Source organism: Capra hircus, chromosome 20 (genome assembly GCF_001704415.2).
Source record: "Capra hircus breed San Clemente chromosome 20, ASM170441v1, whole genome shotgun sequence".
NCBI lineage: Eukaryota > Metazoa > Chordata > Mammalia > Artiodactyla > Bovidae > Capra > Capra hircus.
The window spans coordinates 10,022,597-10,044,066 of record NC_030827.1 but is presented as its reverse complement, the minus strand read 5'-3'; the positions used below and the strand labels follow the sequence as shown (position 1 = coordinate 10,044,066).

The 21,470-nt window shown below is 37.7% G+C and overlaps 1 protein-coding gene and 1 pseudogene across 5 annotated transcripts in view; both read left to right on the top strand.

Annotated features, from left to right (window-relative positions):
* BDP1 (B double prime 1, subunit of RNA polymerase III transcription initiation factor IIIB) overlaps positions 1 to 21,470 on the top strand; it is an 84,513-nt gene that overhangs the window by 57,658 nt on the left and 5,385 nt on the right. For all 4 annotated transcript variants that reach the window (XM_013972732.2, XM_013972730.2, XM_013972733.2 and 1 more), the window contains 11 exons: positions 109 to 204; positions 2,207 to 2,432; positions 2,916 to 3,076; positions 5,260 to 5,410; positions 5,617 to 5,797; positions 7,814 to 7,877; positions 8,259 to 8,430; positions 9,152 to 9,356; positions 14,220 to 14,259; positions 16,012 to 16,276; positions 18,123 to 18,369. In XM_013972732.2, the coding sequence (XP_013828186.2) occupies positions 109 to 204; positions 2,207 to 2,432; positions 2,916 to 3,076; positions 5,260 to 5,410; positions 5,617 to 5,797; positions 7,814 to 7,877; positions 8,259 to 8,430; positions 9,152 to 9,356; positions 14,220 to 14,259; positions 16,012 to 16,276; positions 18,123 to 18,369 (1,808 nt within the window). The remainder of the gene's footprint in view (positions 1 to 108; positions 205 to 2,206; positions 2,433 to 2,915; positions 3,077 to 5,259; positions 5,411 to 5,616; positions 5,798 to 7,813; positions 7,878 to 8,258; positions 8,431 to 9,151; positions 9,357 to 14,219; positions 14,260 to 16,011; positions 16,277 to 18,122; positions 18,370 to 21,470) is intronic.
* On the top strand, positions 19,034 to 19,993 carry LOC108638404 (annotated as a pseudogene). Its single transcript, XR_001919791.1, has one exon. The product of XR_001919791.1 is annotated as a proline-rich protein 13 pseudogene (transcript).

Genomic DNA, 21,470 nt, shown 5'->3' with positions numbered 1-21,470 from the left:
TGGAAACTTGTTAATAGAGGATAAACACCTACACTGAAATTCTTTTCTAAGCAAACAAACGTAATTTTCCAGATTCATTCTTCTGTTGATGTTGGTTTGGTCTTTCAGAAAGTGCCAACGATGGCAGCACTGAAGCTGCCATAACCCTACTGACTATGGGAGATCTGGTGTTGCAGTCAGAGATTGGCCCAGAACAGAGTGATGGTAAGAGTAAAAGTGAAGTCCTGACAAAAGAAGAAACCTTTAAAACCCATTGTTTAAGAGATTATACTCATATTTGAATATTAAGTGACTATCTGCCTTTATATATTTGAAGTTGGTGTCACTTTATTATTTTTCTAGAAAAGGTAATATGTATGTATATGATCCCTGGGTTGGGAAGCTCTCCTGGAGGAGGACATGGCAGTCCATTCCAGTATTTTTGCCTGGAGAATCCCCACGGACAGAGGAGCCTGGCAGGCTACAGTCCATGGAGTCGCAAAGAGTCAGACACAACTGAGCGATTAAACACACACAAGCACACACACACATGTATTGATCCGTCCTACTTACTTGGCCCTCCAAATGTAGTGGCCTCTATTTTCACATAGTGCACTGGGTTTACTAAGGAAATAGGTATTCGTGAGTCCTCTACCTTTATCATAAGTATCATTGGTCAGCTAGTTCATTGATCACTGATCACTCTGTGCACATTTCTTTGGCAGAGGAGCTGCTGCTTGAGATAGACGTCTCAATTACATGACAGTCAAATACAGTGTGAAGGATAGTAGCAGTCATTGAGATTATTTAGACTATTATGTTAGTCTAAACACGTGTCAGCCAAGACTTTCAGTATTGTATTTTAGCCTGTGGTCTTTACTATCGGAGTACCTTCTACTGTGTGTGTGTGTGTGTGTGTGTGTGTGTGTGTGTGTGTGTGTGTGCGCGTGCACGTGTGCACGCGTGCACTTGAGCGCTCAGTCATGTGCAACTCTTTGCGACCCTGTGGACTGTAGCCCACTAGGCTCCTCTGTCCATGGAATTTTCCAGGGAAGAATACTGGAGTAGGTAGCCATTTCCTACTTTCCAGGAATCTAACCTGCGTCTCTTGGATTGACAGGTGGATTCTTTTCCCGTGTGCCCCCTGGGAAGCCTACCTTCTACTTCAAGTATATTAAATGGATAATTATGTTAATTATGCTGCTGTTCGGAGAAGGCAATGGCACCCCACTCCAGTACTCTTGTCTGGAAAATACCATGGACGGAGGAGCCTGGTGGGCTTCAGTCCATGGGGTCGCTGAGAGTCGGACACGACTGAGCGACTTGACTTTCACTTTTCACTTTCATGCATTGGAGAAGGAAATGGCAACCGACTCCAGTGTTCTTGCCTGGAGAATCCCAGGGATGGGGGAGCCTGGTGGGCTGCCGTCTATGGGGTCGCACAGAGTCGGACATGACTGAAGCAACTTAGCAGCAGCATGCTGCTGTTAATTATTTTAACTGCTGACAGGTAACCTGCCACTGAAGTGTCAGCCTTCTAGGCCCATAACTGTATAATTATCAGGGAAGTCTCTTGATCTGTATTCCCTGTAGGACCCCTTTTTCAATGGGAAAGTATTGTATTGCAACCTGTCACAAATGTCTAGCACATAAAATACTGGTTTTAAAAAATCATAAATGAAGATAATCCTGTCTTGAAATTCATCTGAGGTTATATAGTTACTGAAAGTAACAAAAAGATTTATTTATAATAACAAAGTTTCAGTCTATAAGAATTATTAAACTTAGAACATGTCAAATTGCTAGCATGAGATATGAGGTCATAAATTTAAACTTTAGAACCAGAAAGAGCATATTTTGAAAATAATATAGAGATTTAGTTTCTCAAATGTGTTTTACCCATTTTGTCATTCCTTCGGTCCTTTCCTTAATGAATTTAATAAATCTTTAACACATTGTTTACTCAAGAACAAAAACATTAGGAACTTCCTTGGTGGTCCAATGATTAAAACTGTGCCTCCACTGCAGGGGATGCGGATTTAGTCCCTGGTTAGGGAACTAAGATCCAACACATTGTGCAGTGTGGTGGTGGCCGCACTCCCCTGCAAAAAATAAAAAAAATAAAAAAATAAATAAAAAGGAAGAATTTGGCAGTTGCTGCATGTTGAAGGATTTATTTGGACATCTATTTGTGTCAATTTTAATTTTCTGTTTTTTTCTGTAATAGGAATATGTATACTTCCTGATGCTCATTCAATCGATCAGAGCCATATTCCTTTTAGCTCAGATAATGTAAATCTCAAAATTGTTCATGACTGTCAAGAACCTTCTTCACCTGGCCATGATACATCTCCATCAGTAGAACAAAACAAGATTGTATTGGATGTGGATAAACAGAATACTAAAGAAGAAATTGGTTTGACAGAAGTAAAGGAGAACACTACATCATCCAGGTTTATTTTGCTTTATTAAACTATTACTGTTTTTTGAGCTTTATAAAGTAAATTACAGTGTTCAATTGATAACTATATATAAACCAACCATCAACTTGGCTAATACCTTTGAGTAATAATTAATTAAATGTAAAGTGGGCAGTGCTAGTTTTTTACCCTTTAAAAGTAAGGATTAGCTGATTTTGATTTTAGTTTAATGGTTTACATATTAAAATTAACCACAGTACATGTTTCAGGCTTTAAAGAAACAGTGCTATGTAAATATCGTCCCCATTTTACAGACCTGGTCCAGATTATCTTCTTTTCTCAAAGCTTTTAGATATTTCTACCATGTAATAATTTTAGCATTAAGAAATAAATACCCTAGATGATGTAGTTCCTGAGAATGTGGCGTTTAACTGTACCAGTGCTGGATAGAGGGAATCAAGGTGAGAGAGAGACTTTTTCCACAGTTGATCAGTTTCTCTTCTCACCTGTTTCTAGGACTACAACTTCTGAAGTGACCAATAATGTGAGAAAAAGAAGTAGATTTGCCAAGCCCAAGCCAAATCTTAAGAAGATTTTAGGGACCAAGAGATTTGGTGCTCATCAGAAAGTTCCTAGTTTGTTTGTAACTAAAGGAGAAGAAGTGGAAATTCAAAGAGGTAAACTTTACTATTCCCTTAAAAGTTACAAAATTACTTTGTCACAAGAAATTTTATTGTCATTTCAAATGGGATATTCAGTTGTTGAAATTATTTTAACTGTTAAAACATACAGAAAGTAGAATAAGCTATAAAATACCCATAAATCCACCAACTAGTTTCAGTAATTATTATCCTTTCACTATATTTACTTGATCAAACTTTCTCTTTGTGTATATATATGTATATATATTTCTCTCTGTCTTGTTTATATGTCAGTGCTCAAGCATACATCTCTTAGGCATACATGCATGTGGCAGAAAACAGGACAGTACCCAAAAGGGAAAAATTTTAAAAACTCCCTCCTTTCTTGGTTGCCAGTCCCCTAATCCCATTTCCAGTGTCGGTTTTTTACTGTAGACTTCTAGGAATGTTTCATCCACATGAGCATCTAAATAAGGGTATGTGTATATACACACATACACACATATATGTACACACATGTATATTCCTTTCAGCAAGAACAAAAATATATGCGTATTATATCTACTGTCCAGCATTTCTTGAAGGTGGCGGTTTTGTTGAGATAACCCACATACCATAGAATTCACCATTTAAAGTGTACAGTTTGGGAATGCCCTGGCAGTCCAGGGGTTAAGACTGCATGCTTCCACTGCAGGGGCATGGGTTCAATCCCTGGTTAGGGAATTAAAATCCCACAAGCTGCGCTGCGTGTACAATCCCCCCCCACCCCCCCGCCCCAGGCCAAAAAAAAAGTACAGTTCTGTGGTTAGTATATTCACCTTTTGGATTTTATAAATAATGCTGCTAAAACATTCATTTATGTTTTTGTGTAGACTTGTGTTTTTATTTCTCTTGGGTTTATGCCTACAAGTGGAATTGTTGGGTCATGTGGTAATTCTATGTTTAATCTTTTGAGATACAGCCAAACTGTTTCAAATACAGCTACACCATTTTATATTTCTGCCAGCATTCAGTGAGGGTATCGATTTCTTTGCATCCACCCAAACCTTTGTTAGTATTTGTCTCTTTGAGTATAGCTATCTTAGTGGGTGTGAAGTCCTATCTTGGTGGTTTTGATTTGCGTTTTATTTCCCATTTTGACTAGTGATGTTGAGTATCTTTTTATGTGCTTGTTTGCATATCTTCTTTAGAGAAATGTCTCCCAAGATCCATGCTCATTTTAGAATTGAGTTGTTTTTCATTATTGAGTTCTTTATGTTAGTGCATTCCATTTTTAAAGATTGAAAAAAATTATTTAAATTTTAATTTTTAATTATTTAAATTTTAAATAGTGAAAACAATCTTTCCATATGATTGCATAGTGCTCTTGTTCCATTTTTTCAATTTCATTTATTCAGGTTTTTCAATGGCCTCACTATATTGTGACTTACATGTTGAACCCTAGTCCCACTTCCTTTTCCATCTGCCCTTCCTGCCAAGGTGCCAACCCCTTAGGGTACTAGTGGGAGCAGGAAAAGTAGTGGTAGGCTGTCTAGATTGTATTCAGTCTTCTCCGTATGTAGAGGATCTGAATATTTAGCATCATTTTTCCCCTGTTCTGGGGTTCCTGGTTTCTGATATTTCCTTTGAGCCAGCAGTGCCTGTGATTCAGTTAGTAAATTCATTTCTTTGGCTTGAGCAGTACCTAGAAGATCTCTCGGTGTGCAGGGTCCAGTTACCTCTTTATATAGACGTCATTGTCTTCCTGTTTGTGACATTATTCTTTACAGATCAGCTCCCTCCCCAACACTTCCCCTAGGGTGGACAGCCAGACTTCATGAGTACCCACTCTAAACCTCTGTGTGTGTTTTTTGTTATACTGCTGTTATAATAAAGTAGAAATATAGTTGTTGGTGAGGGACAGGGAAGCCTGGCGTGCTGTAGTCCATGGGGTCTCAAAGAGTTGGACATGACTGAACGACTGAACTGAACTAATAATGGTTGTGGCTGCCAGGAGTGAAATAGGTGCAATGCAGATTCATTAATTATCTCATTTACGATAAAAAGTGTAACTGGCCCAGACCACCTTTCTGCCATGTGAAAAAGCTTGCTTTTGGATTAAGAGAAGTTTGAAAGAACCACTGTATAGTAATCTTTGAAAAAAGAATGTATTTCTAATGTGGAGATTTTAACTTTACTATTTTGTAAAGTGTATGTTTTAAATGTGTTTTTTATTTAAGAAACTGAGAAAAATGCTTCTCAAGAAACAGAATTAGAAGATAAAAACCTAGGGTCGGTTACGGCAACAGAGAGTACAGAGCAGAGCAAAGTGGCATCTGCACATGGTGTTGAAGAGACCAGTATTTCACAAGAAGCTCACCTAACTGAAAGGTAAGAGAGGAAAGATGTTCTGGGATTTGCTTCATATTCTGGGTCACCTTTGACCATAAGCGTAGCTGTAAAAATTTGTTCTATTGCATTTAATATGTCTTAAAAGTTGGAAAACCATTAAATGAGGTGAACCTTGACATACCAGCTTTAAATATTATTCTGTGGCCGTCTCCTTGATTTCAGATATATACTAACCTGTCTTTCAGAGGTGAAGATCAAGAAGGGAGATCTGAAGAAGTTCCGATATCATCAGTTGCTCCCGCTGTCTCTTCTGAGTCAGGGCCCCACACAGGCGGTCTGGGCATGGGTCTTGGTGAGAGTTCTGTTGAAGAGCCTCTGGGAAAGGACTTTAACGGAGATCCTGTGCTCACACTAAATGTGCCAGAGGTAAGAGGATGTAAAATATAGCAGGGAGTGGCTAGCTAGTTCTCATTTACACACAGCAAACTTCACCCTTTTTGGTGTATAATTTAACAAATTTTGATAAACATATATACATTATATAACTGATACATAAACAATTCCATCACTTTCAAAATTTTCCGGTGTCCTTTTTTAGTCACTCCTCCTCTCCACCCCCAGCTTCTGACAGCGACTAATCTTTTCTTCTTTCCCTATAATTTTGCTTTTGTGAGAATGTATGTGGTAGAATTTTTACTGAGTGTGTTTTTAGTCTCTGGAACATAGAGATAAAATAACCAATGGCTAGCTTTCTGTACAAGTTTTAAAAAAGGAAGTGTTTTGTACAGAGAGAACTCTTGCTTCAAGTTCCTGTAGTTATTCTAATGTGCATCCAGCCCGGAGCAAATCCTTGATCTGGAAGAAAAGTATGAATTAGGCAGGTGAAGGGAGAGGAACATGGACGAAGAACAAGTGTGACACGGCATGACATGCTCCGGGACTGTATAAATAGTTGTGAGTGGGATATAAGTGAAAAAAGTGCTTAGAGATGAAGTTAGGCAGCCTGGGGACATATCATAAAAGGAGTTTTTATGGCTTGCTAAGGAGTTTGGGTTATATCCAAAGTTACTGAATTTTCCCCTACTGCCCAATTTTTTTAATTTTTACTTTTTATTCGGAAATAATTTCTAGTTTAGAGAACAGTTGCCAGAATCTGACGTAGAAATCTGTTAACATTTTGCCTTACTTGCATGCGTTCCTGGCTGTAAACATCACTTTCTCTGTGTGTTGCTGTCCGTCTTGGTAGATACTTAAAAAAACACTAAACCATTTGAAAGTAAGCTGTAGACATGAGCCTTCACCCCTAAATACTCCACAGTTTCTATAGGACCAGGGACGTTTCCTTACGGAGAAATGATAGTACTGTTATCACACACAGTTCCGGTCAAGCCTTTCATGTTGCATTTAGCTGTCATTTCTTCTTACTCTTATAATTTAGAGTTGTCCTCCTGCTCTTTTTCCTCTTTTGTGTACTTGACCTTTTAGAAGAGTCCAAGCTAGTTTGCAGTCTGAATTTCTTTTATTGCTTTCTCATTATAGATTCAAGTTATGTGTCTTTTGGCAAGAGTTACTATATAGGTGATCTTTTACTCTTTTGTGTTACAGTCCGTGGGGTTTCTAAGAGTTGGACACAACTGAACGACTGAACTGAACTGATCATATCAGGGGACACATAATGTCAGCTTACCCCATTATTGGTGATACTAATTGATCTCTGGGGTAGAATGGTACCCACCAGATTTTTCTGTTATAATAGCACCTTTTCCATTTAGTAATTTAGTTTGCATTGATGATTCTTGCCTGAATCAATTAACTGACATTATTGGTTGCAAAATGAAAGTTTTAAGATCTTAAGCATATGGGGAGGGAAGTGTGAGGAGGGTTCAGGATTGGGAACACGTGTACACCCGTGGCGGATTCATGTTGATGTATGGCAAAACCAATACAGTACTGTAAAGTAAAATTAAGTAAAATTAAAAAAAAAAAAAGATCTTAAGCAGTGGAGAATTATAATTGGAATTGTATTTTAGAGAAAACAGTGTTTACAATTTTGTGGAAAACAGATTGGATGGAGCCATGCTGGAGGCAAAGAGACCAGTTTGCTTCCATGTACATGTCACCTCCTAATGGTGCGGTGGCTGCTGAGGTGGGGATAGAGAGAAGGTTGAGGGGTTTGTGTCTCCCTCTTCTATCACTTCAAAAATCATTTCGTGTTCTATACATACTTAGCAATTTATTCATAATTCCTTTGTGTATATATGTATATTTATTTAAATGAATCAACATTTTATTGGTACATCTGAAAGTTTCAAAACACCTGAAAAATTCTCTGCTTAGGTTAGCTAAGTTGTTGAGTTTTGAAACAATAACTGTTCACATTGTCAGGAAATCTTTTTAAAATTTAGATTTGGTTAACCTTACTCTTTTAATTTTTTGTGGCAGTGTATACCAACTAGTATTCCAGAAGTCCAGCAAGAGAATGTAAATGATCTTCAAGACATAACAGGTATGATAATCTGCTTCAGTGGTATTATAGAACTTAATAGTATGTTTACTTACTCCCCATTTGACTATAGGAAAAAAAAAGCAGTTTCGTTGGTCTATGACGGCCTTAAATTTTTTTTTAAAAGACACTTGAAATATTTTGTATATAAGCTTTGTTATTCAGAATTATAAATCTTACAAAAAAGGAATTGTAAATCTTCTCAGTAGAGAATCATCTTTATCCTTTATGAAATTACTTTTTGTTTATTTCTTGAGGGGTAAAATTTAGTTTTTTTATTCTTTGGGATAAACTGTCATGAGACTTTTTAGAAATGAAATAAATTAGTGATTTTCTGTCATTTCACAGTTCAGCTTTTCATTTCTAACTTTTAAACTTTGATAGTCAATCTAGTTAATGTACATCAGGATGGTGAGGATGAACAAACTTTCATCTTAACTCTGGTGGAAATCCCAGAAGAATATGCTGATAGCACTATGCAGTTAATGCCAAATCCTTTACTGCCGGCGCCCATATTGGTCAAATCAATGAATACAAAAGAAAGAGAAGACACGAGGTAATGAATCATCTGACCTGTTTTTGCTAGGAGGAAGGGGTGCTTTATGAATTGAATAAAATTGATTGAACAAGCCATTCACCAACCTTATTTGTAATTGTGATGGAGATCTCATTTAATAATTATGTGATAAGTTAGAGAAAAATTACTAATTTTATAGCTGATAAAGTTGCCATTTAAACGTATAATACTACTTTGTTGGTATTTTAAGTATTTTGAAAGGTAAAAAAATTAGCAATGTGGATCATAAAATATCATTTGTTGACGATGTGGCTACATTGTATACATTTTAATTCTCAAATAAATATACATTCACAGAAATTTACAAAAATAGTACAAAGAGGATGCACTTTAAAATATTTGTGATACTCATTTTCTTTGCTGTAAAATTCTTAAGTTGTGTTTTAATAGTCATTGGTTAAGATGCTTAATTGTGTATCAAGTAACATCTGAAATTGAAGCCTTTCCTATTAGGAAGAAATATTTTAGACTAAAATTAAACTTTAATGACAAAACATTTTTATGCCTCAGATTTAATTCAGTATCATGGAATTTAAGTTGTGAGCTTTTAAGTATGAATGGAGCTGAAAACTAACATTTTTGTGACTGTGGCCATGTATATATTAGTTATTTAGAAGTTTCTTTGGTAGTTTTCTTGAGAGTAGCTCAGCCTTTAACATCATTAAGTAATTAATTTACTGTGTGTGTATTTTCTATGCAGTATCAGTTTTCCAGTAACTTCAGTTGGTCAAGATCACATGTGTTTATCTAATTCTGAAAGAGATGATTCAGAAAAGTCTGCTGCTAATTTGACTCTTGTATCTAGGAAGAGATATCATTGTAGCGTTGATGAAAGTGACCATGTCCCTCCTGCCAAAAAAACTTCGCTCACTTCAATAGATGATTGTCAAAAATATACCTCTGAGGTAAGATGGAAGGAATCATTAAACAAGTGAGATCCCATATCAATGAGCCTATTTCTGTTCTTCCTTTAGACTCTTTGTATAAACATAGTTCTAATAGTTTCTACCATAAATAATCCAGATAAAACTGGTTTTGGAGTTTTACTTTCTACTAGTTCTAGGTGGAAATTGTTGGATGTTACTCAGGAAACCCATTCCCAGTTCATTGTCATTGGCTACAGATAAGACTGAGAGCATCATACGGATGTGGGTTTTGGCTGTACCAGTTAAAAGCTGTGGGATCTCAGGAATGATACTGAATGAGGTCCCTATTGTGTAAGATGGTAATAGTGATATCATTGCGTGTGTGCGCACGCGTGCTCAGTCATGTCCGACTCTCTGCAACCCCTTGGACTATAGTCCGCCAGGGTCCTCTGTCCATGGGATTTTCTAGGCAAGAATACTGTAGTGGGTTTCCATTTCCTTCTCAAGGATATCTTCCCGTCCCGGGGATCAAACCCACGACTCTTGAATTCCTGAATTGGCAGGCAGATTCTTTACTACTAGCGCTACCTGGGAATATCATCACTACCATTATCATCATGCTTAAAGCTTCCCATTGCTTTTAGGAATAAAACCAGAACCTCTAAGGCCCTGTTTGTTCATGTGGTTGTTTTCTGTGTCTAATCTCATCTTGTGCTGGGCTCTGCCTTACTGTGGCCATTTTTTAGTTTCTTGAGTACACCATATTTCTTCATGTTCCAGGGCATTTCTTTTGCTCTCTCTTCTGTTTGAAATGTTTCCTTGCAAAATACACAGACTTCTTGAGCTCAGTCATAAACCTCAGGGATGCCTGACAGTACTGTGCAGATTCAGTTACTGGCCTCTGTGTTGTAGGTTTGTTAAGCATCCTCTCTGTTTTTGTTTCTGGTTCTCATCATAGGGTACTACACTATGGAAAGATTAGAATCTATATTCTCAAAAGGATGGTTGAAGACCAGTAGTCCTTAGGTTATAGCAGACAACAGAAGTGGTATAGTCTTCTATATCTAATAATTTAAAAAATGGTATTCCAGAATAATTTTTAATTTCTCTTAGTATGTATAAAGTTGAACATTTTTCATATACTTAGGGCTTCCCTTGTGGCTCAGCTGGTAAAAAATTTGCCTGCAATGCAGACTTGGGTTCGATCCCTGTGTTGGGAAGATCCCCTGGAGCAGGGAAATGTTACCCACTCCAGTATTCTGGCCTGGAGAATTCCATGGACTGTATAGTCTGTGGGGTCGCAAAGAGTCGGACACAACTAAGCGACTTTCATTTCATATGCTTAAGATCCAGTTTTATTTCCTTTCCTGTGACATGACTGTGTTCTTTACCCTTTTTTTCAACTTGGTTTGTTGATCTTTATCTTATAAATTTAGAGGAACCGTCTATTTTGAATATTTGTGATATGAGTTGCAAATTTTTTTTTCTTAGGTTGCTGTCTGTTTTTTTTGGCTGTGCTGGGTCTTCGTTGCGGTGAGGGGGCTTTTTCTAATTGCAGCTTGCGTAGGGCTTCTCTAGTTGTGGTGTGCAGGCTGAGTTGCCCTGCACGTGAGGGTCCCTGTGGGATCTTAGTTCCTTAACCAGGAATCGAATCCTCAGCCCTTGCCACTGGAAGGCAGATTCTTAACCACTGGACCACCAGGGAAGTTCCTTCAGGTTGTTGTCTTTTAATTCTGCTTTTTGTGATTTTCTTCTGGAGACTTGTTTGCTTAACTTTTTAATGTGACAGTCTTGAAACATTTAAAAAGGTAGTTGTTGTCCAGTTGCTAAGTCATGTCCTGCTCTTTGTGACCCCATGGACTGCAGCACGCCAGGCTTCCCTGTCCCTCACTATCTCCCAGAGTTTGCTCAGACTCGTTTCCATTGAGTTGGTGATGCCATCCAACCATCTCATCCTCTGTCATCCCCTTCTCCTTTTGCCTTCAGTCTTTCCCAGCATCAGTGTCTTTTACAGTGAGTTGGCTGTTCACATCAGGTGGCCAGAGTATTGGAGCTCCAGCTTCAGCATCAGTCCTTCCAATGAATGTTCAGAGTTGATTTTCTTTGGGATTGACTGGTTTGATCTCCTTGCAGTCCAAGGGACTCTCAAGAGTCTTCTCCGGCACCGACAGGTCGAAGGCATCAATTCTTTGGTGCTTAGCCTTTGTATCCCTATGTATCTATCATCCAGTTTCAACATTTTGTTAGCATTCTGTGCAGACATTGTTTCACTTTATTTTAAAAGTATATTTAATGACATGGAAAAAAGACCATAGCCTATCATTATATGCAAAATTATGCCACCAGTTTATAATATTCCGTTTAACAAATGGCAGGCTTCCCAGGTGGCTCGGTGGTAAAGAACCTGCCTGCCAATGCAGGAGACACGAGAGACTTGGGTTCTGTTCCTGGGTCGGCAAGATCCCCTGGAGAAGGAAATGGCAACCCATTCTAGTATTCTTGCCTGGAAAATTCCACGAACAGAGAGGAGCCTGGCAGGTTATAGTCTGTGTAGTCACAGAGAGTCAGACATGACTGACCATAGCACACATGTTAAAAAATGATAGCTGTACTTTGGAGTGACTAAATCTTAAAAAAAAGGATGTACAGTGTCTGTTGGGCCTATTTGAGAGTTTCATTTTCTAAAAAGTTGGTTATAATTTTGAATTCTAGAATGTATACACATTGCACTTAGATATACAAATGATTTCTATTTTTCTGTAATCAGATTTATTAGCCTTTTGGGCTATTCCCTGATGATCCAATGGTTAAAACTTGGCGTTCTCACTGCTAGGACCCAGGTTCAATCCTTGGTAGGGGAACTGAAATCCTGCAAGCTCAAAAAATTTTTTCTTTTAATTAGTCTTTTTATGTATATCTGTGGAGATTACGTTATACACTGAAAGTCTACCTTGAAATTAATATGAATTCTTCTAATTAATATCATTGATTTGTTTAGAATTTATTTTGGTTTTAAGAACAGAGGAACCAACTTAATTTTCCCCAGATACCTATCTGTTTGTCCCAGCATCATTTATTGAAGAGTTCATCTTTTCTCCACTGATTTAAAATTCCACTTTTGGGGACTTCCCTGGTGGTCTGATGATTAAAACTGCATGCTTCCATCGCAGGGGGCATGGGTTCAGTACCTGGTTGGGGAAATTAGATCCTGTGTGCTGCACTGCGAGACTGAAAAATAAAATAAAGGTGTAGTTTTTGAGGGAAAAAAAAAAAAATTAAGAATTAAATAAAGTTCCCATAAATATTTGGGTATATTCCTAAATTTTCTTTCTTCTGCATTGATTTACCTATTTGTTCTGGGGTCAGTTTCACACTGTAGCTTTTAAGTGCTTTAATATCTTAAAGGGACAGTCTGTTCTCCTCCCTGACCCCCAGTACAATTTTCTTCTTTTTCTAAGATCTCCCTAGTTGCTTTAATGTTTTAAAGTTTATATTAATTTTAACATGTGCTTATCTGGAGCTTAAAAAAAAAAAACCCTGTTGGTACTTGTGTTAGGATCGTACTACCTTGACGGATTAACACAGAGAAAACTGACATCATAAATGTGATGCTGAATGTACCTATCCAGAAACACTGTGTGTCTTTCCATTTCTTTAAGATTTCTTTTGTGTCTGTGTCCTAATGCTGTTTTAAGTTCTTCTTCATATAAATCTGGTTTATTTCTTACTGGGCTATATCTAAGAATTTTATCTTTTTTTGTTTTTGTTACTATTATCATTAAGTTCTTTTAATTTAGAATGCTTTACAGAATTCCCATCATTGTGTGTAATATTTTTTCAGTTGGTTCTCTAGAGTTTTCTAAGTAAACAGTTATATCATCTGCAAATATAATTTGGATTCTTCTCTTCTACTTTTTACACCTTGAATTTCTTTCTTTTTCTAATTATATCGGCTAATATAACTTTTAAAAAAAATCAGAAAACAGCTCTGATATTAGACATCTTTTTCTTACTCCTGACTTCAATGGGAATATATCCAGTGTTTATGAAATGGGAGCCGGCTTTTGGACTGCAGTAGTTAATATTTTATGTTGTTAACAAAATACCTGTCTATTCAATTTTATATGGGTTTTTTTTTTTCCAAGAATGAATACTATTTCATACTTTTCCTGCAAATAGAGAGATGATGCTATTTTTCTCTTCAGATCGGTTGATTTGTATTAATGTTTTAAAATACTGAATCATCTTTACATTCCTGAAACAAACTTTTTGGCTGTGCCAAACAGATTATGCAATGTTGGTCCCCCAACCAGGGATTGAACCCATGCCCTAGGCAGTGAAAATGTGAAGTCCTAACAGCTGGACTGCCAGGGAATTCCCAAACTTTGTTTGATTATGATGTTTTAGTCTTTTGAGGTGCTGCTAAATTATGCTGGTAATACTTCATTTGATGTTTTTGCACTGATGTAAAACTGCTTAGTTGGATCAGTATTACACTTGCTTTGTAAAAGGCATTTGGAAGTTTTTCCTCTTCTGTTATGCTACAGAATACTTTAAATAGTAGCTGCAGTGTTTGATAGAAGCATCTATCATAATGTTTTCATAATGTTTGATAGAAATCCTGTGAAACATGTCTGACCCTAGTGTTTTGTAGGAGATAACCGATTTTCTTTACTTAAGAAAGAAAGAAGGAGGACTTCCCTGGTAGTCTAGGGGTTAAGACTCTGCACTTGCACTGCAGGAGGTGATGGTTCATTCCCTGGTCCAGAAAGTTCTACATGCCTTGCAGTGCAGCCAAAAAAGTAAAAAACCAAACAAAAAAAATTGAATTGTTTTTTAAAGGAAGGAAATAAAATCAAATTTGACAACTATAATATTTTTTTGTAAATTTTCTTGAAACAGGTGTGTTCAAAGGAATTAAAAAATGTTTTGGAGGAAACAGGTGAGTGAAATGATTGCATTTTGCTTAGTACCCTTCATAACTGTTGTTTAAATTTGGGATAGAAGATGAGTCTTGCTCTTTTTTCTCTAAGAATCAAGCCTTTATTATTAGAGGATGTTTTGTTTTGTTTTCTTTTCTTTTTGGTCCCTTCTGAGATCTTAGGTTTAGCACTTTGATAGCCCTAAAAGCTACTTTCATCCTATACTTAATTAAAAAAAAACATATAATTCCAGGATTTCCTGTAAAAGCTCAACAGTTACACTTAAGGAATTAGAAAGCTGTGTATAAGGCAGTTTTTATAGGTCCTTAGTTAGCTTTAACCTTTTTTGTGTTTAATTAATTTTTATTGAAGTATAGTTGATTTACAGTGTTGTGTTACTTTCTGTTATACAGCAGCTTGAATCTGTTATGCGTATACATATATCCACTTTTAGATCTTATTCCCATATAGGCCATTACAGAGTACTGAGTAGGGTTGCCTGTGCTATACAGTAGGTTCTTATTCGTTGTCTAGTTTTACGTATAGTAGTATCTATATGTCAGTCCCAGTCTCCCAAGTTATCCCGCCCCCCCATTCCTCCTTGGTGAGCATAAGTTTGTTTTCTACATCTGTGACTCTTATTTCTGTTTTGTAAATAGGTGCATTTGTCGATTCCTCATATAAGTGATAGCATGTGATATTTGTCTTTCTGTGTCTGACTGACTTCACTCAATATGACATCCCTAGGTCCATCCATTTTGTGGCATTATTTCATTCCTTTTAATGGCAGAGTAATATTCCATTGACTATAGGTACCATATCTTTGTCCGTTCCTCCATTGATGGACATTTAGGTTGCTTCCGTTTCCTGGCTATTGTAAATAATGCTGCAGTGAACATTGGGGTACACATATCTTTTCAAATTACAGTTTTCTCTGGATATATGTCCAGAAGTGGGATTGCTAAATCATATGGTATCTCTGTATTTTGTTTTTTAAGGAACCTCCATACTGTTCTCCATAGTGGCTGTACCAGTTTGCATTCCTACCAACAGTGTAGGAGGTTTCCCTTGTCTCCACACCCTCTCCAACATTTATTGTGTGTAGATTTTGTGTGTGATGACGGCCATTCTGACCTTAGCTTTACCCTTTAATTAGAAAGTGATACTTTTTCATTTTGCTAGTTCAAGAAATATTTATGGAGAAAGCTTTTCTAAGTCAAAATATTGATATATTGATATAACTATTTTATATCTGAACATAGAAGCTGTCCCACAGCTTTTACCCATTATAATATGCCTGAGACTCCCCTGGTGGTTGGGAATCTGCCTGCCAGTACAGAGGACACGGGTTCGATCCCTGGTCTAGGAGGACCCCACATGCTGAAGGGCCACTAAGCCTGCATCACAACTGCTGAAATACAGGCACTCTGGAGCTTGCATGTGACATCTGCTAAGTCCAAGCGCCCTAGAGCTTGTGCTCTGCATTGAGAGGCCACCGCAGTGAGAAACCTGTGTACTGCAAGTAGATAGTAGCCCCTGCTTGCCACAACTAGAGAAAGCCTGCACGCAGCAACAAAGACCCAGCACAGTTAAAACTAAAATAAATTAATTTTTTAAAAATTCCTAATAGTCCAAGTAACTTGACTAATTTTTAATTTAACTTACCAAAGTAGGTTCACGATAGAATAATCATGGGTTTCTTCTTCAGATATTGCAGTATAATTGAATATTAATTTCAGCATATGTGCTTACCATTTTTTTCTTTTTTGAAGGGGAGTCTTACAAGGGACAGGATATCTTCCCTACCTCAGGAAACATACAGACAATTTCAGAACCTCAGAAAGAGGAACTTGAACCAACTTCTCAGAGTATCAGATCTGGATCTCTTGATAAAATAACAGATACACAAGAAAAGGATGCATCTCAGTTACCTCAGGATGAGATGATGGTGTCTGGTAAGGAAGAAAGAACTTGTGCTGCTTCTGAGTCTGAACAAATGGGCAGCATCACATCGTCTTCGAAACCCCCCCTAACCAGGTATTATGACAAAGTCTTTAATGTTTCTTTTCTGTGCACATTTTGTTCTCAGTGGATAAATTAAAGCTATATGGAATAGGTATAACATGGATAAAGACTAAGTCCGATACTAAGGATGGTGTTTTGTGAACATACCCCTCTGTCATTAATATAAAGGGAACAGGTTTCATCAAAGGAAATACAGTTAATGCCAGACCCTTTCAGAGGACATTCCATATGACAAGAGCTTAACTTTAAGGTCAGGGCGTCCCTCATAGCTCAGTCGATAGAGAATCTGCCTGCAATGCAGGAGACCCAGGTTTGGTTCCTGGGTTGTGAAGATTCTCTGGAGAAGTACATGGCAATCCATCCCAGTATTCTTGCCTGGATAATCCCATGGACAGAGGCGCCTGGCAGGCCACAGTCCATGGGGTTGCAAGAGTTGGACACGACTTAGCAACTAAATGATGACGACGGACTTTCAGTCCTGAAACTTTGACTTTTAGATAGAAAATCTTTAGAATTTAGGATTGCACATTTTCTTTTTCAGATTGTTCATGGTTATTATTTTGATAATTATTTATTCTACCACACTGTAGCTCCCAGTACAGATGTGGATGGTGTGAGACATAGGGCTGACATCAGAAGTAGTCTGGAAGTTGTTTTATTGAATTCCCAGATAATGTGTGCATTTCTCTCTCTTGTGGCATACCAAAGAGGTCACCTCTGGCTTTCTCCCTGTAAGAGTAAGTGTGGAATTTAAGCCCAAACTAGCTTCTCCCACATTATGTCCTCATACTAGAAGCAAGTCTGCTGGGTTATAGACATCTATTGGTTTAGCAGCAGCATTCAAATCATTAATGTGGTGTTGCTGAATTGAAGAGGGAAGGATATATACCAGTCTCCACTAAAGGAAAGTGGGAGGAAGCTTGAAAATATGCTTGAAAATAAGCTTGAAATAAGCTTGAAAATAAGCTTTCAAATATGCTTGAAAAAGCATATTTAACAAACCTGTTCTTTTTGTTACATAAACTACATCTTTTCTGGAATTAGGAATGTACTTAAAATAGAATGAAGGCAACATCTTGGGAGTTTGGGTTAAACCAGTTGAGAAGCAGTGTTTTAGAATAAGGGTTCTATAGAACATTATATATTACATTGTGATTATATAATCATATATATATATATATATATATATAAAAACAAATAAGCATGCTCTGTTCCAGTAAGCTTAGTTATAGAATCAGTTGGTGGACTGATTCGGCATGTGGATCATGGCTTGCTGACCCCTACTCAAAATGTGGTCCTGGGGCCAATAGCAGGAGCATCATTTGAGAGCTTAATGGAAATGCAGAACTCGGGCCCCATTCCTCAGCAGCTCAGTCAGAACCCTCATTTTAATAAGCTCCCCAGGCAATTTGTATGCACTTGTAAGCTTGATAAGTACGACTCTAGAGAAAGCTTTGACCTTCGTCACAAGTATTTGGTGTGGCGTAGTGATATTCGATACCTAGTGGTATCAGAACTTAGAAGATGTGCCGCTCATGTGGTATCCCACGTACCAGTTTAGCATTCATGGAAAGAAGTTGGTATTAAGAATGTGTCTTCCTGGACTTCCCTGGCATCCAATGTAGGGAGCGTGAGTTTGATCCCTGGTGCAGGAACTAAGATCCCAATGGCTGGGCAGCAGGCAAGAGAAAAAAGTTTAATTATACAGGTATTGATGTTGTCCTATAAAATTTTGTACATTCCTGCTTTTAGTTTCTTTACTATAATAATCTGCCTATGAAAAATTTAGTGACTATTAAAAAAAAAAAGAATGTGTCTTTCTGGAAATTCTTGAATATCTTTACATTTGCATTTCTAGACCTGGCAGAAGACCCCTGGGATTTTTGTCTTTACTATGTTCAAAGAATAGCTTGGACTCTGATGAACCTACACAGGTTCATAGTAAGAAACGCCTAAAACCTGTTATACCTGTATCAAGACAAAATTTGAAAAGATGTAATCTGCCTAGTGTAAGCCAGAAAAAAACTCAAGAGTCCTCTGATGTTCCATCTCCAAGTGTTGTTGACAATACTCAACATACGAATAATGCTAGTTCAGCAACTCAGGTATGTGATAACTGTTCTTTGTTTATTTGTATAGAATGGATTGGTTATCAGGCTCAACTAGGAAAGACATGGTAATTGCTTTCTTCATCTGGATGTCAGAAATTATTGCATAGCAACTCTAATCCATTTCCTGGTTATCCTACCCTACTTATTAGAAGAAGATAAGGTGCTGAATTAGAAAGTTGCAGCTAGTTTAGTACAGAGCCATTGAACTAACCATAAATGAACACTTAATTGCCAGTCCTTTACTGCAAAGATCCTTCTGACCTTTTTGCTCCTTTTGTGGAAGCAAAACAAAGCAGTGCTTGCATTTTATTTCCTTTAGGAAAAATGTCCTGACACCTACAGGAATTCAAAGAACGGTAAAATTAGAATTTGCTTGCATGTTTCATTTCTGTGCATTCTAAAGCTGTCATAGCAAGTACTAGGGCAGAAAAATCTGGGAACTTATATCAAAGACTTTGGAAGAATATTGGAGTGACTTATCTCAACAAAGAAAAGGCTGGTGACTATTATTGGATAGCATGGTGCCTCAAAGGAAAGAGTATTTTTGTAAAGAACATTTTTAACATTTTAAAAGTATTTTCTGTTATTTCCTACAATTATATTCCGAGACCAGAATTTTATGAGTCTTTATTATTGTTGGCAAATTACTTTGGAGAGGGTGTAAGGGTGACCGGACGTCTGGATACCCCAGTCCTCTTCTTTCTCCATTCCTGGGCTGAAGGAAACATCTGAACATGTGGAATCCCAATGCCGGACCATATCCACACCCGCCTAACGCTGGGTATCCTGGAGGTTGCAATCCTGCCCATCCACCACCTGCCAACCCTCCCTTTCCTCCAGGCCCTTTTCCCACTCCCCCAGGAGCACCCCAGGGGAATCCAGCCTTTCCCCCTGGTGGGCCCTGTCATCCTGTGCCACAGCCAGGATATCCAGGATGCCAGCCCTCAGGTCCCTACCCGCCTCCATACCCACCACCTGGCCCTGGCATGTGTCCTGTGAATCCATTGGTTCCTGGTGTAGTAGGACCAGGAATAGTGATTGACAAGAAGGTGCACAAGAAAATGAAGAAAGCTCATAAAAAGAAGCAGAAATACCATAAGCATGGCAAGCATTCCTCCTCCTCCTCCTCTTCCAGCAGTGACTCTGACTGAATGCAGGGCCTGGACCCTTCCCTCAAGTCTCTCCAGTTCAGCTCTCCCATCAAGCTTCAGATGCCATCTTGTACTGGGGGAAATTAACTCTTGCTACCCCTTCCCCCCAACCCCTGCAATCTAAGCCTCATTCTGCTGTTCAGCATTAACTAGCTAGGACAAATCAGAAAAGAATTGCCACGGGCTAACAAAGGCCATCTTCTCACTGCTTGAATAGAACTTTTAGCTGATGAGTTTGATAGAACTGTTTTTTGAAGATGGTAAGATTTGAGCTAAAATACTAAAGACAAGTCTAAGATCTGTAAAATGTGATTTTTTTTTTTTTTACTTTCTTTTGTAATACTTATGATTGAGGAGATGCTGTGGACATTGAGTTATGGAAATGAAAAACGACCTGTACCTTTCTTATAATTGTAGCATGCTTGGGTGATTCAGTGGCAAATAAACATTTCCCAGCAGGCCTCTTATTGATGGCGCTCACTGCCAGGCTGATGGCAGGTCGAGTCCATTTGGTTGATGAGCTCTGACTGCCATTTTGAAAAGTAATCTCTGTTCTCTCACTCAGTATGCTGTCTCAGGCCCTTCTCTCACTCTCCAACTCTCAGTCCAAATAAAGCTGTTTATCCTGGTTAAAAAAAAAAAAATTACTTTGGAGAATAGTAATTACCAAGTGTCACCGTGCCAGTTTGGTCCATCCTTACCGGCCTGAGATATTACTCTTCAAAATGCACTTGTTTTTCTTATTTAATATAGTGGTGGAGGAGTGGAAATGTAATTTCATTTTCTAAAAGTAGTGTATTTATTTTATTTCTGGCTCTGCTGGGTCCTTGCTGCAGTGTGAGAGCTTTCTCTTGGAGGCAGGCAGGGGCTACTCTGTGGTTGCCGTGTGTGGGCCCCTCTTGTGGAGCCCGGGCTCCAGAGCGCTAGCTCCGTAGTTGTGACACATGGGCTTAGTTGCCCCAAGGCATTTAGGATCTTCCCAGACCAGGGATTGAACCCATGTCCCCTGCATTGGCGGGCAGATTCTTACCCACTGGACCACCAGGGAACTCCTGTCATTTCAACTTTAAAATTTGCATTTCTTCAGTTATTAGTGAGTTGTTTTTTTCCCCCTATATATTTACTAGTTTCTGTTTCTGTCTTTTTTTAAATTGCTGTATTGTGTTTGTTTACTGATTTATACCTTTTGGAATCTCTAGTTTTCTTATGTATGAGTTCTTTATGCATGTACATAAGCCACATACCTTTTAGCTCTTTACTACAAGTATTTTTTCCAAGTTTATTTACTTTTAAAAATTTTGTTACACATAACTTTTAAATGTTTAGTTCAATCTATTACTTGTTTCTTTGTAAGTTACTAAAGTACTTTTATGATTAAAAGTTTTTCTCCACAGGTATAAAATTTTGAATAATCAGTTTGGTATATAGTGTGAGGCAAGGGTTTGATCTAAATATCATCCTCAACTTGCTACTTTGTTTTTTTGACTAACATATCCCACATGTTTTATTTAATTATTTATTTTCTTTTTTTTTTCTTTTCCACATGTTTTAAAATGCATAACCTACAAAAGAGAGTTCATAGTAAACTATTTCCCGCGTCTGTCCTTTAGCTTTGTAGTTCCTCCTTTCCGCAGGTATGTTGTATTATCAGATTTTGGTTTACTTTTCCAGAGACGTTTTAATGTACACAAACATAAACATTCTTCTTCCTTTTTTACATAAATAATGGCGTATCACCTCTTCTTTGCTTTTCACATGTAGCAGTGTGACTTGGAAACATTACAAAACAGTAGATAGAAGGCTTCCTTCTCTCTTTCTTCTTTTTTTTTAAAATATTTACTTTTATTTATGTATGTATTTTGCTGCACCAGATCTTTGTTGCAGCACGTGGGATCTTCAGTTGTAGCATGCACACTCTTAGTTGCAGCATGTAGGAACTAATTC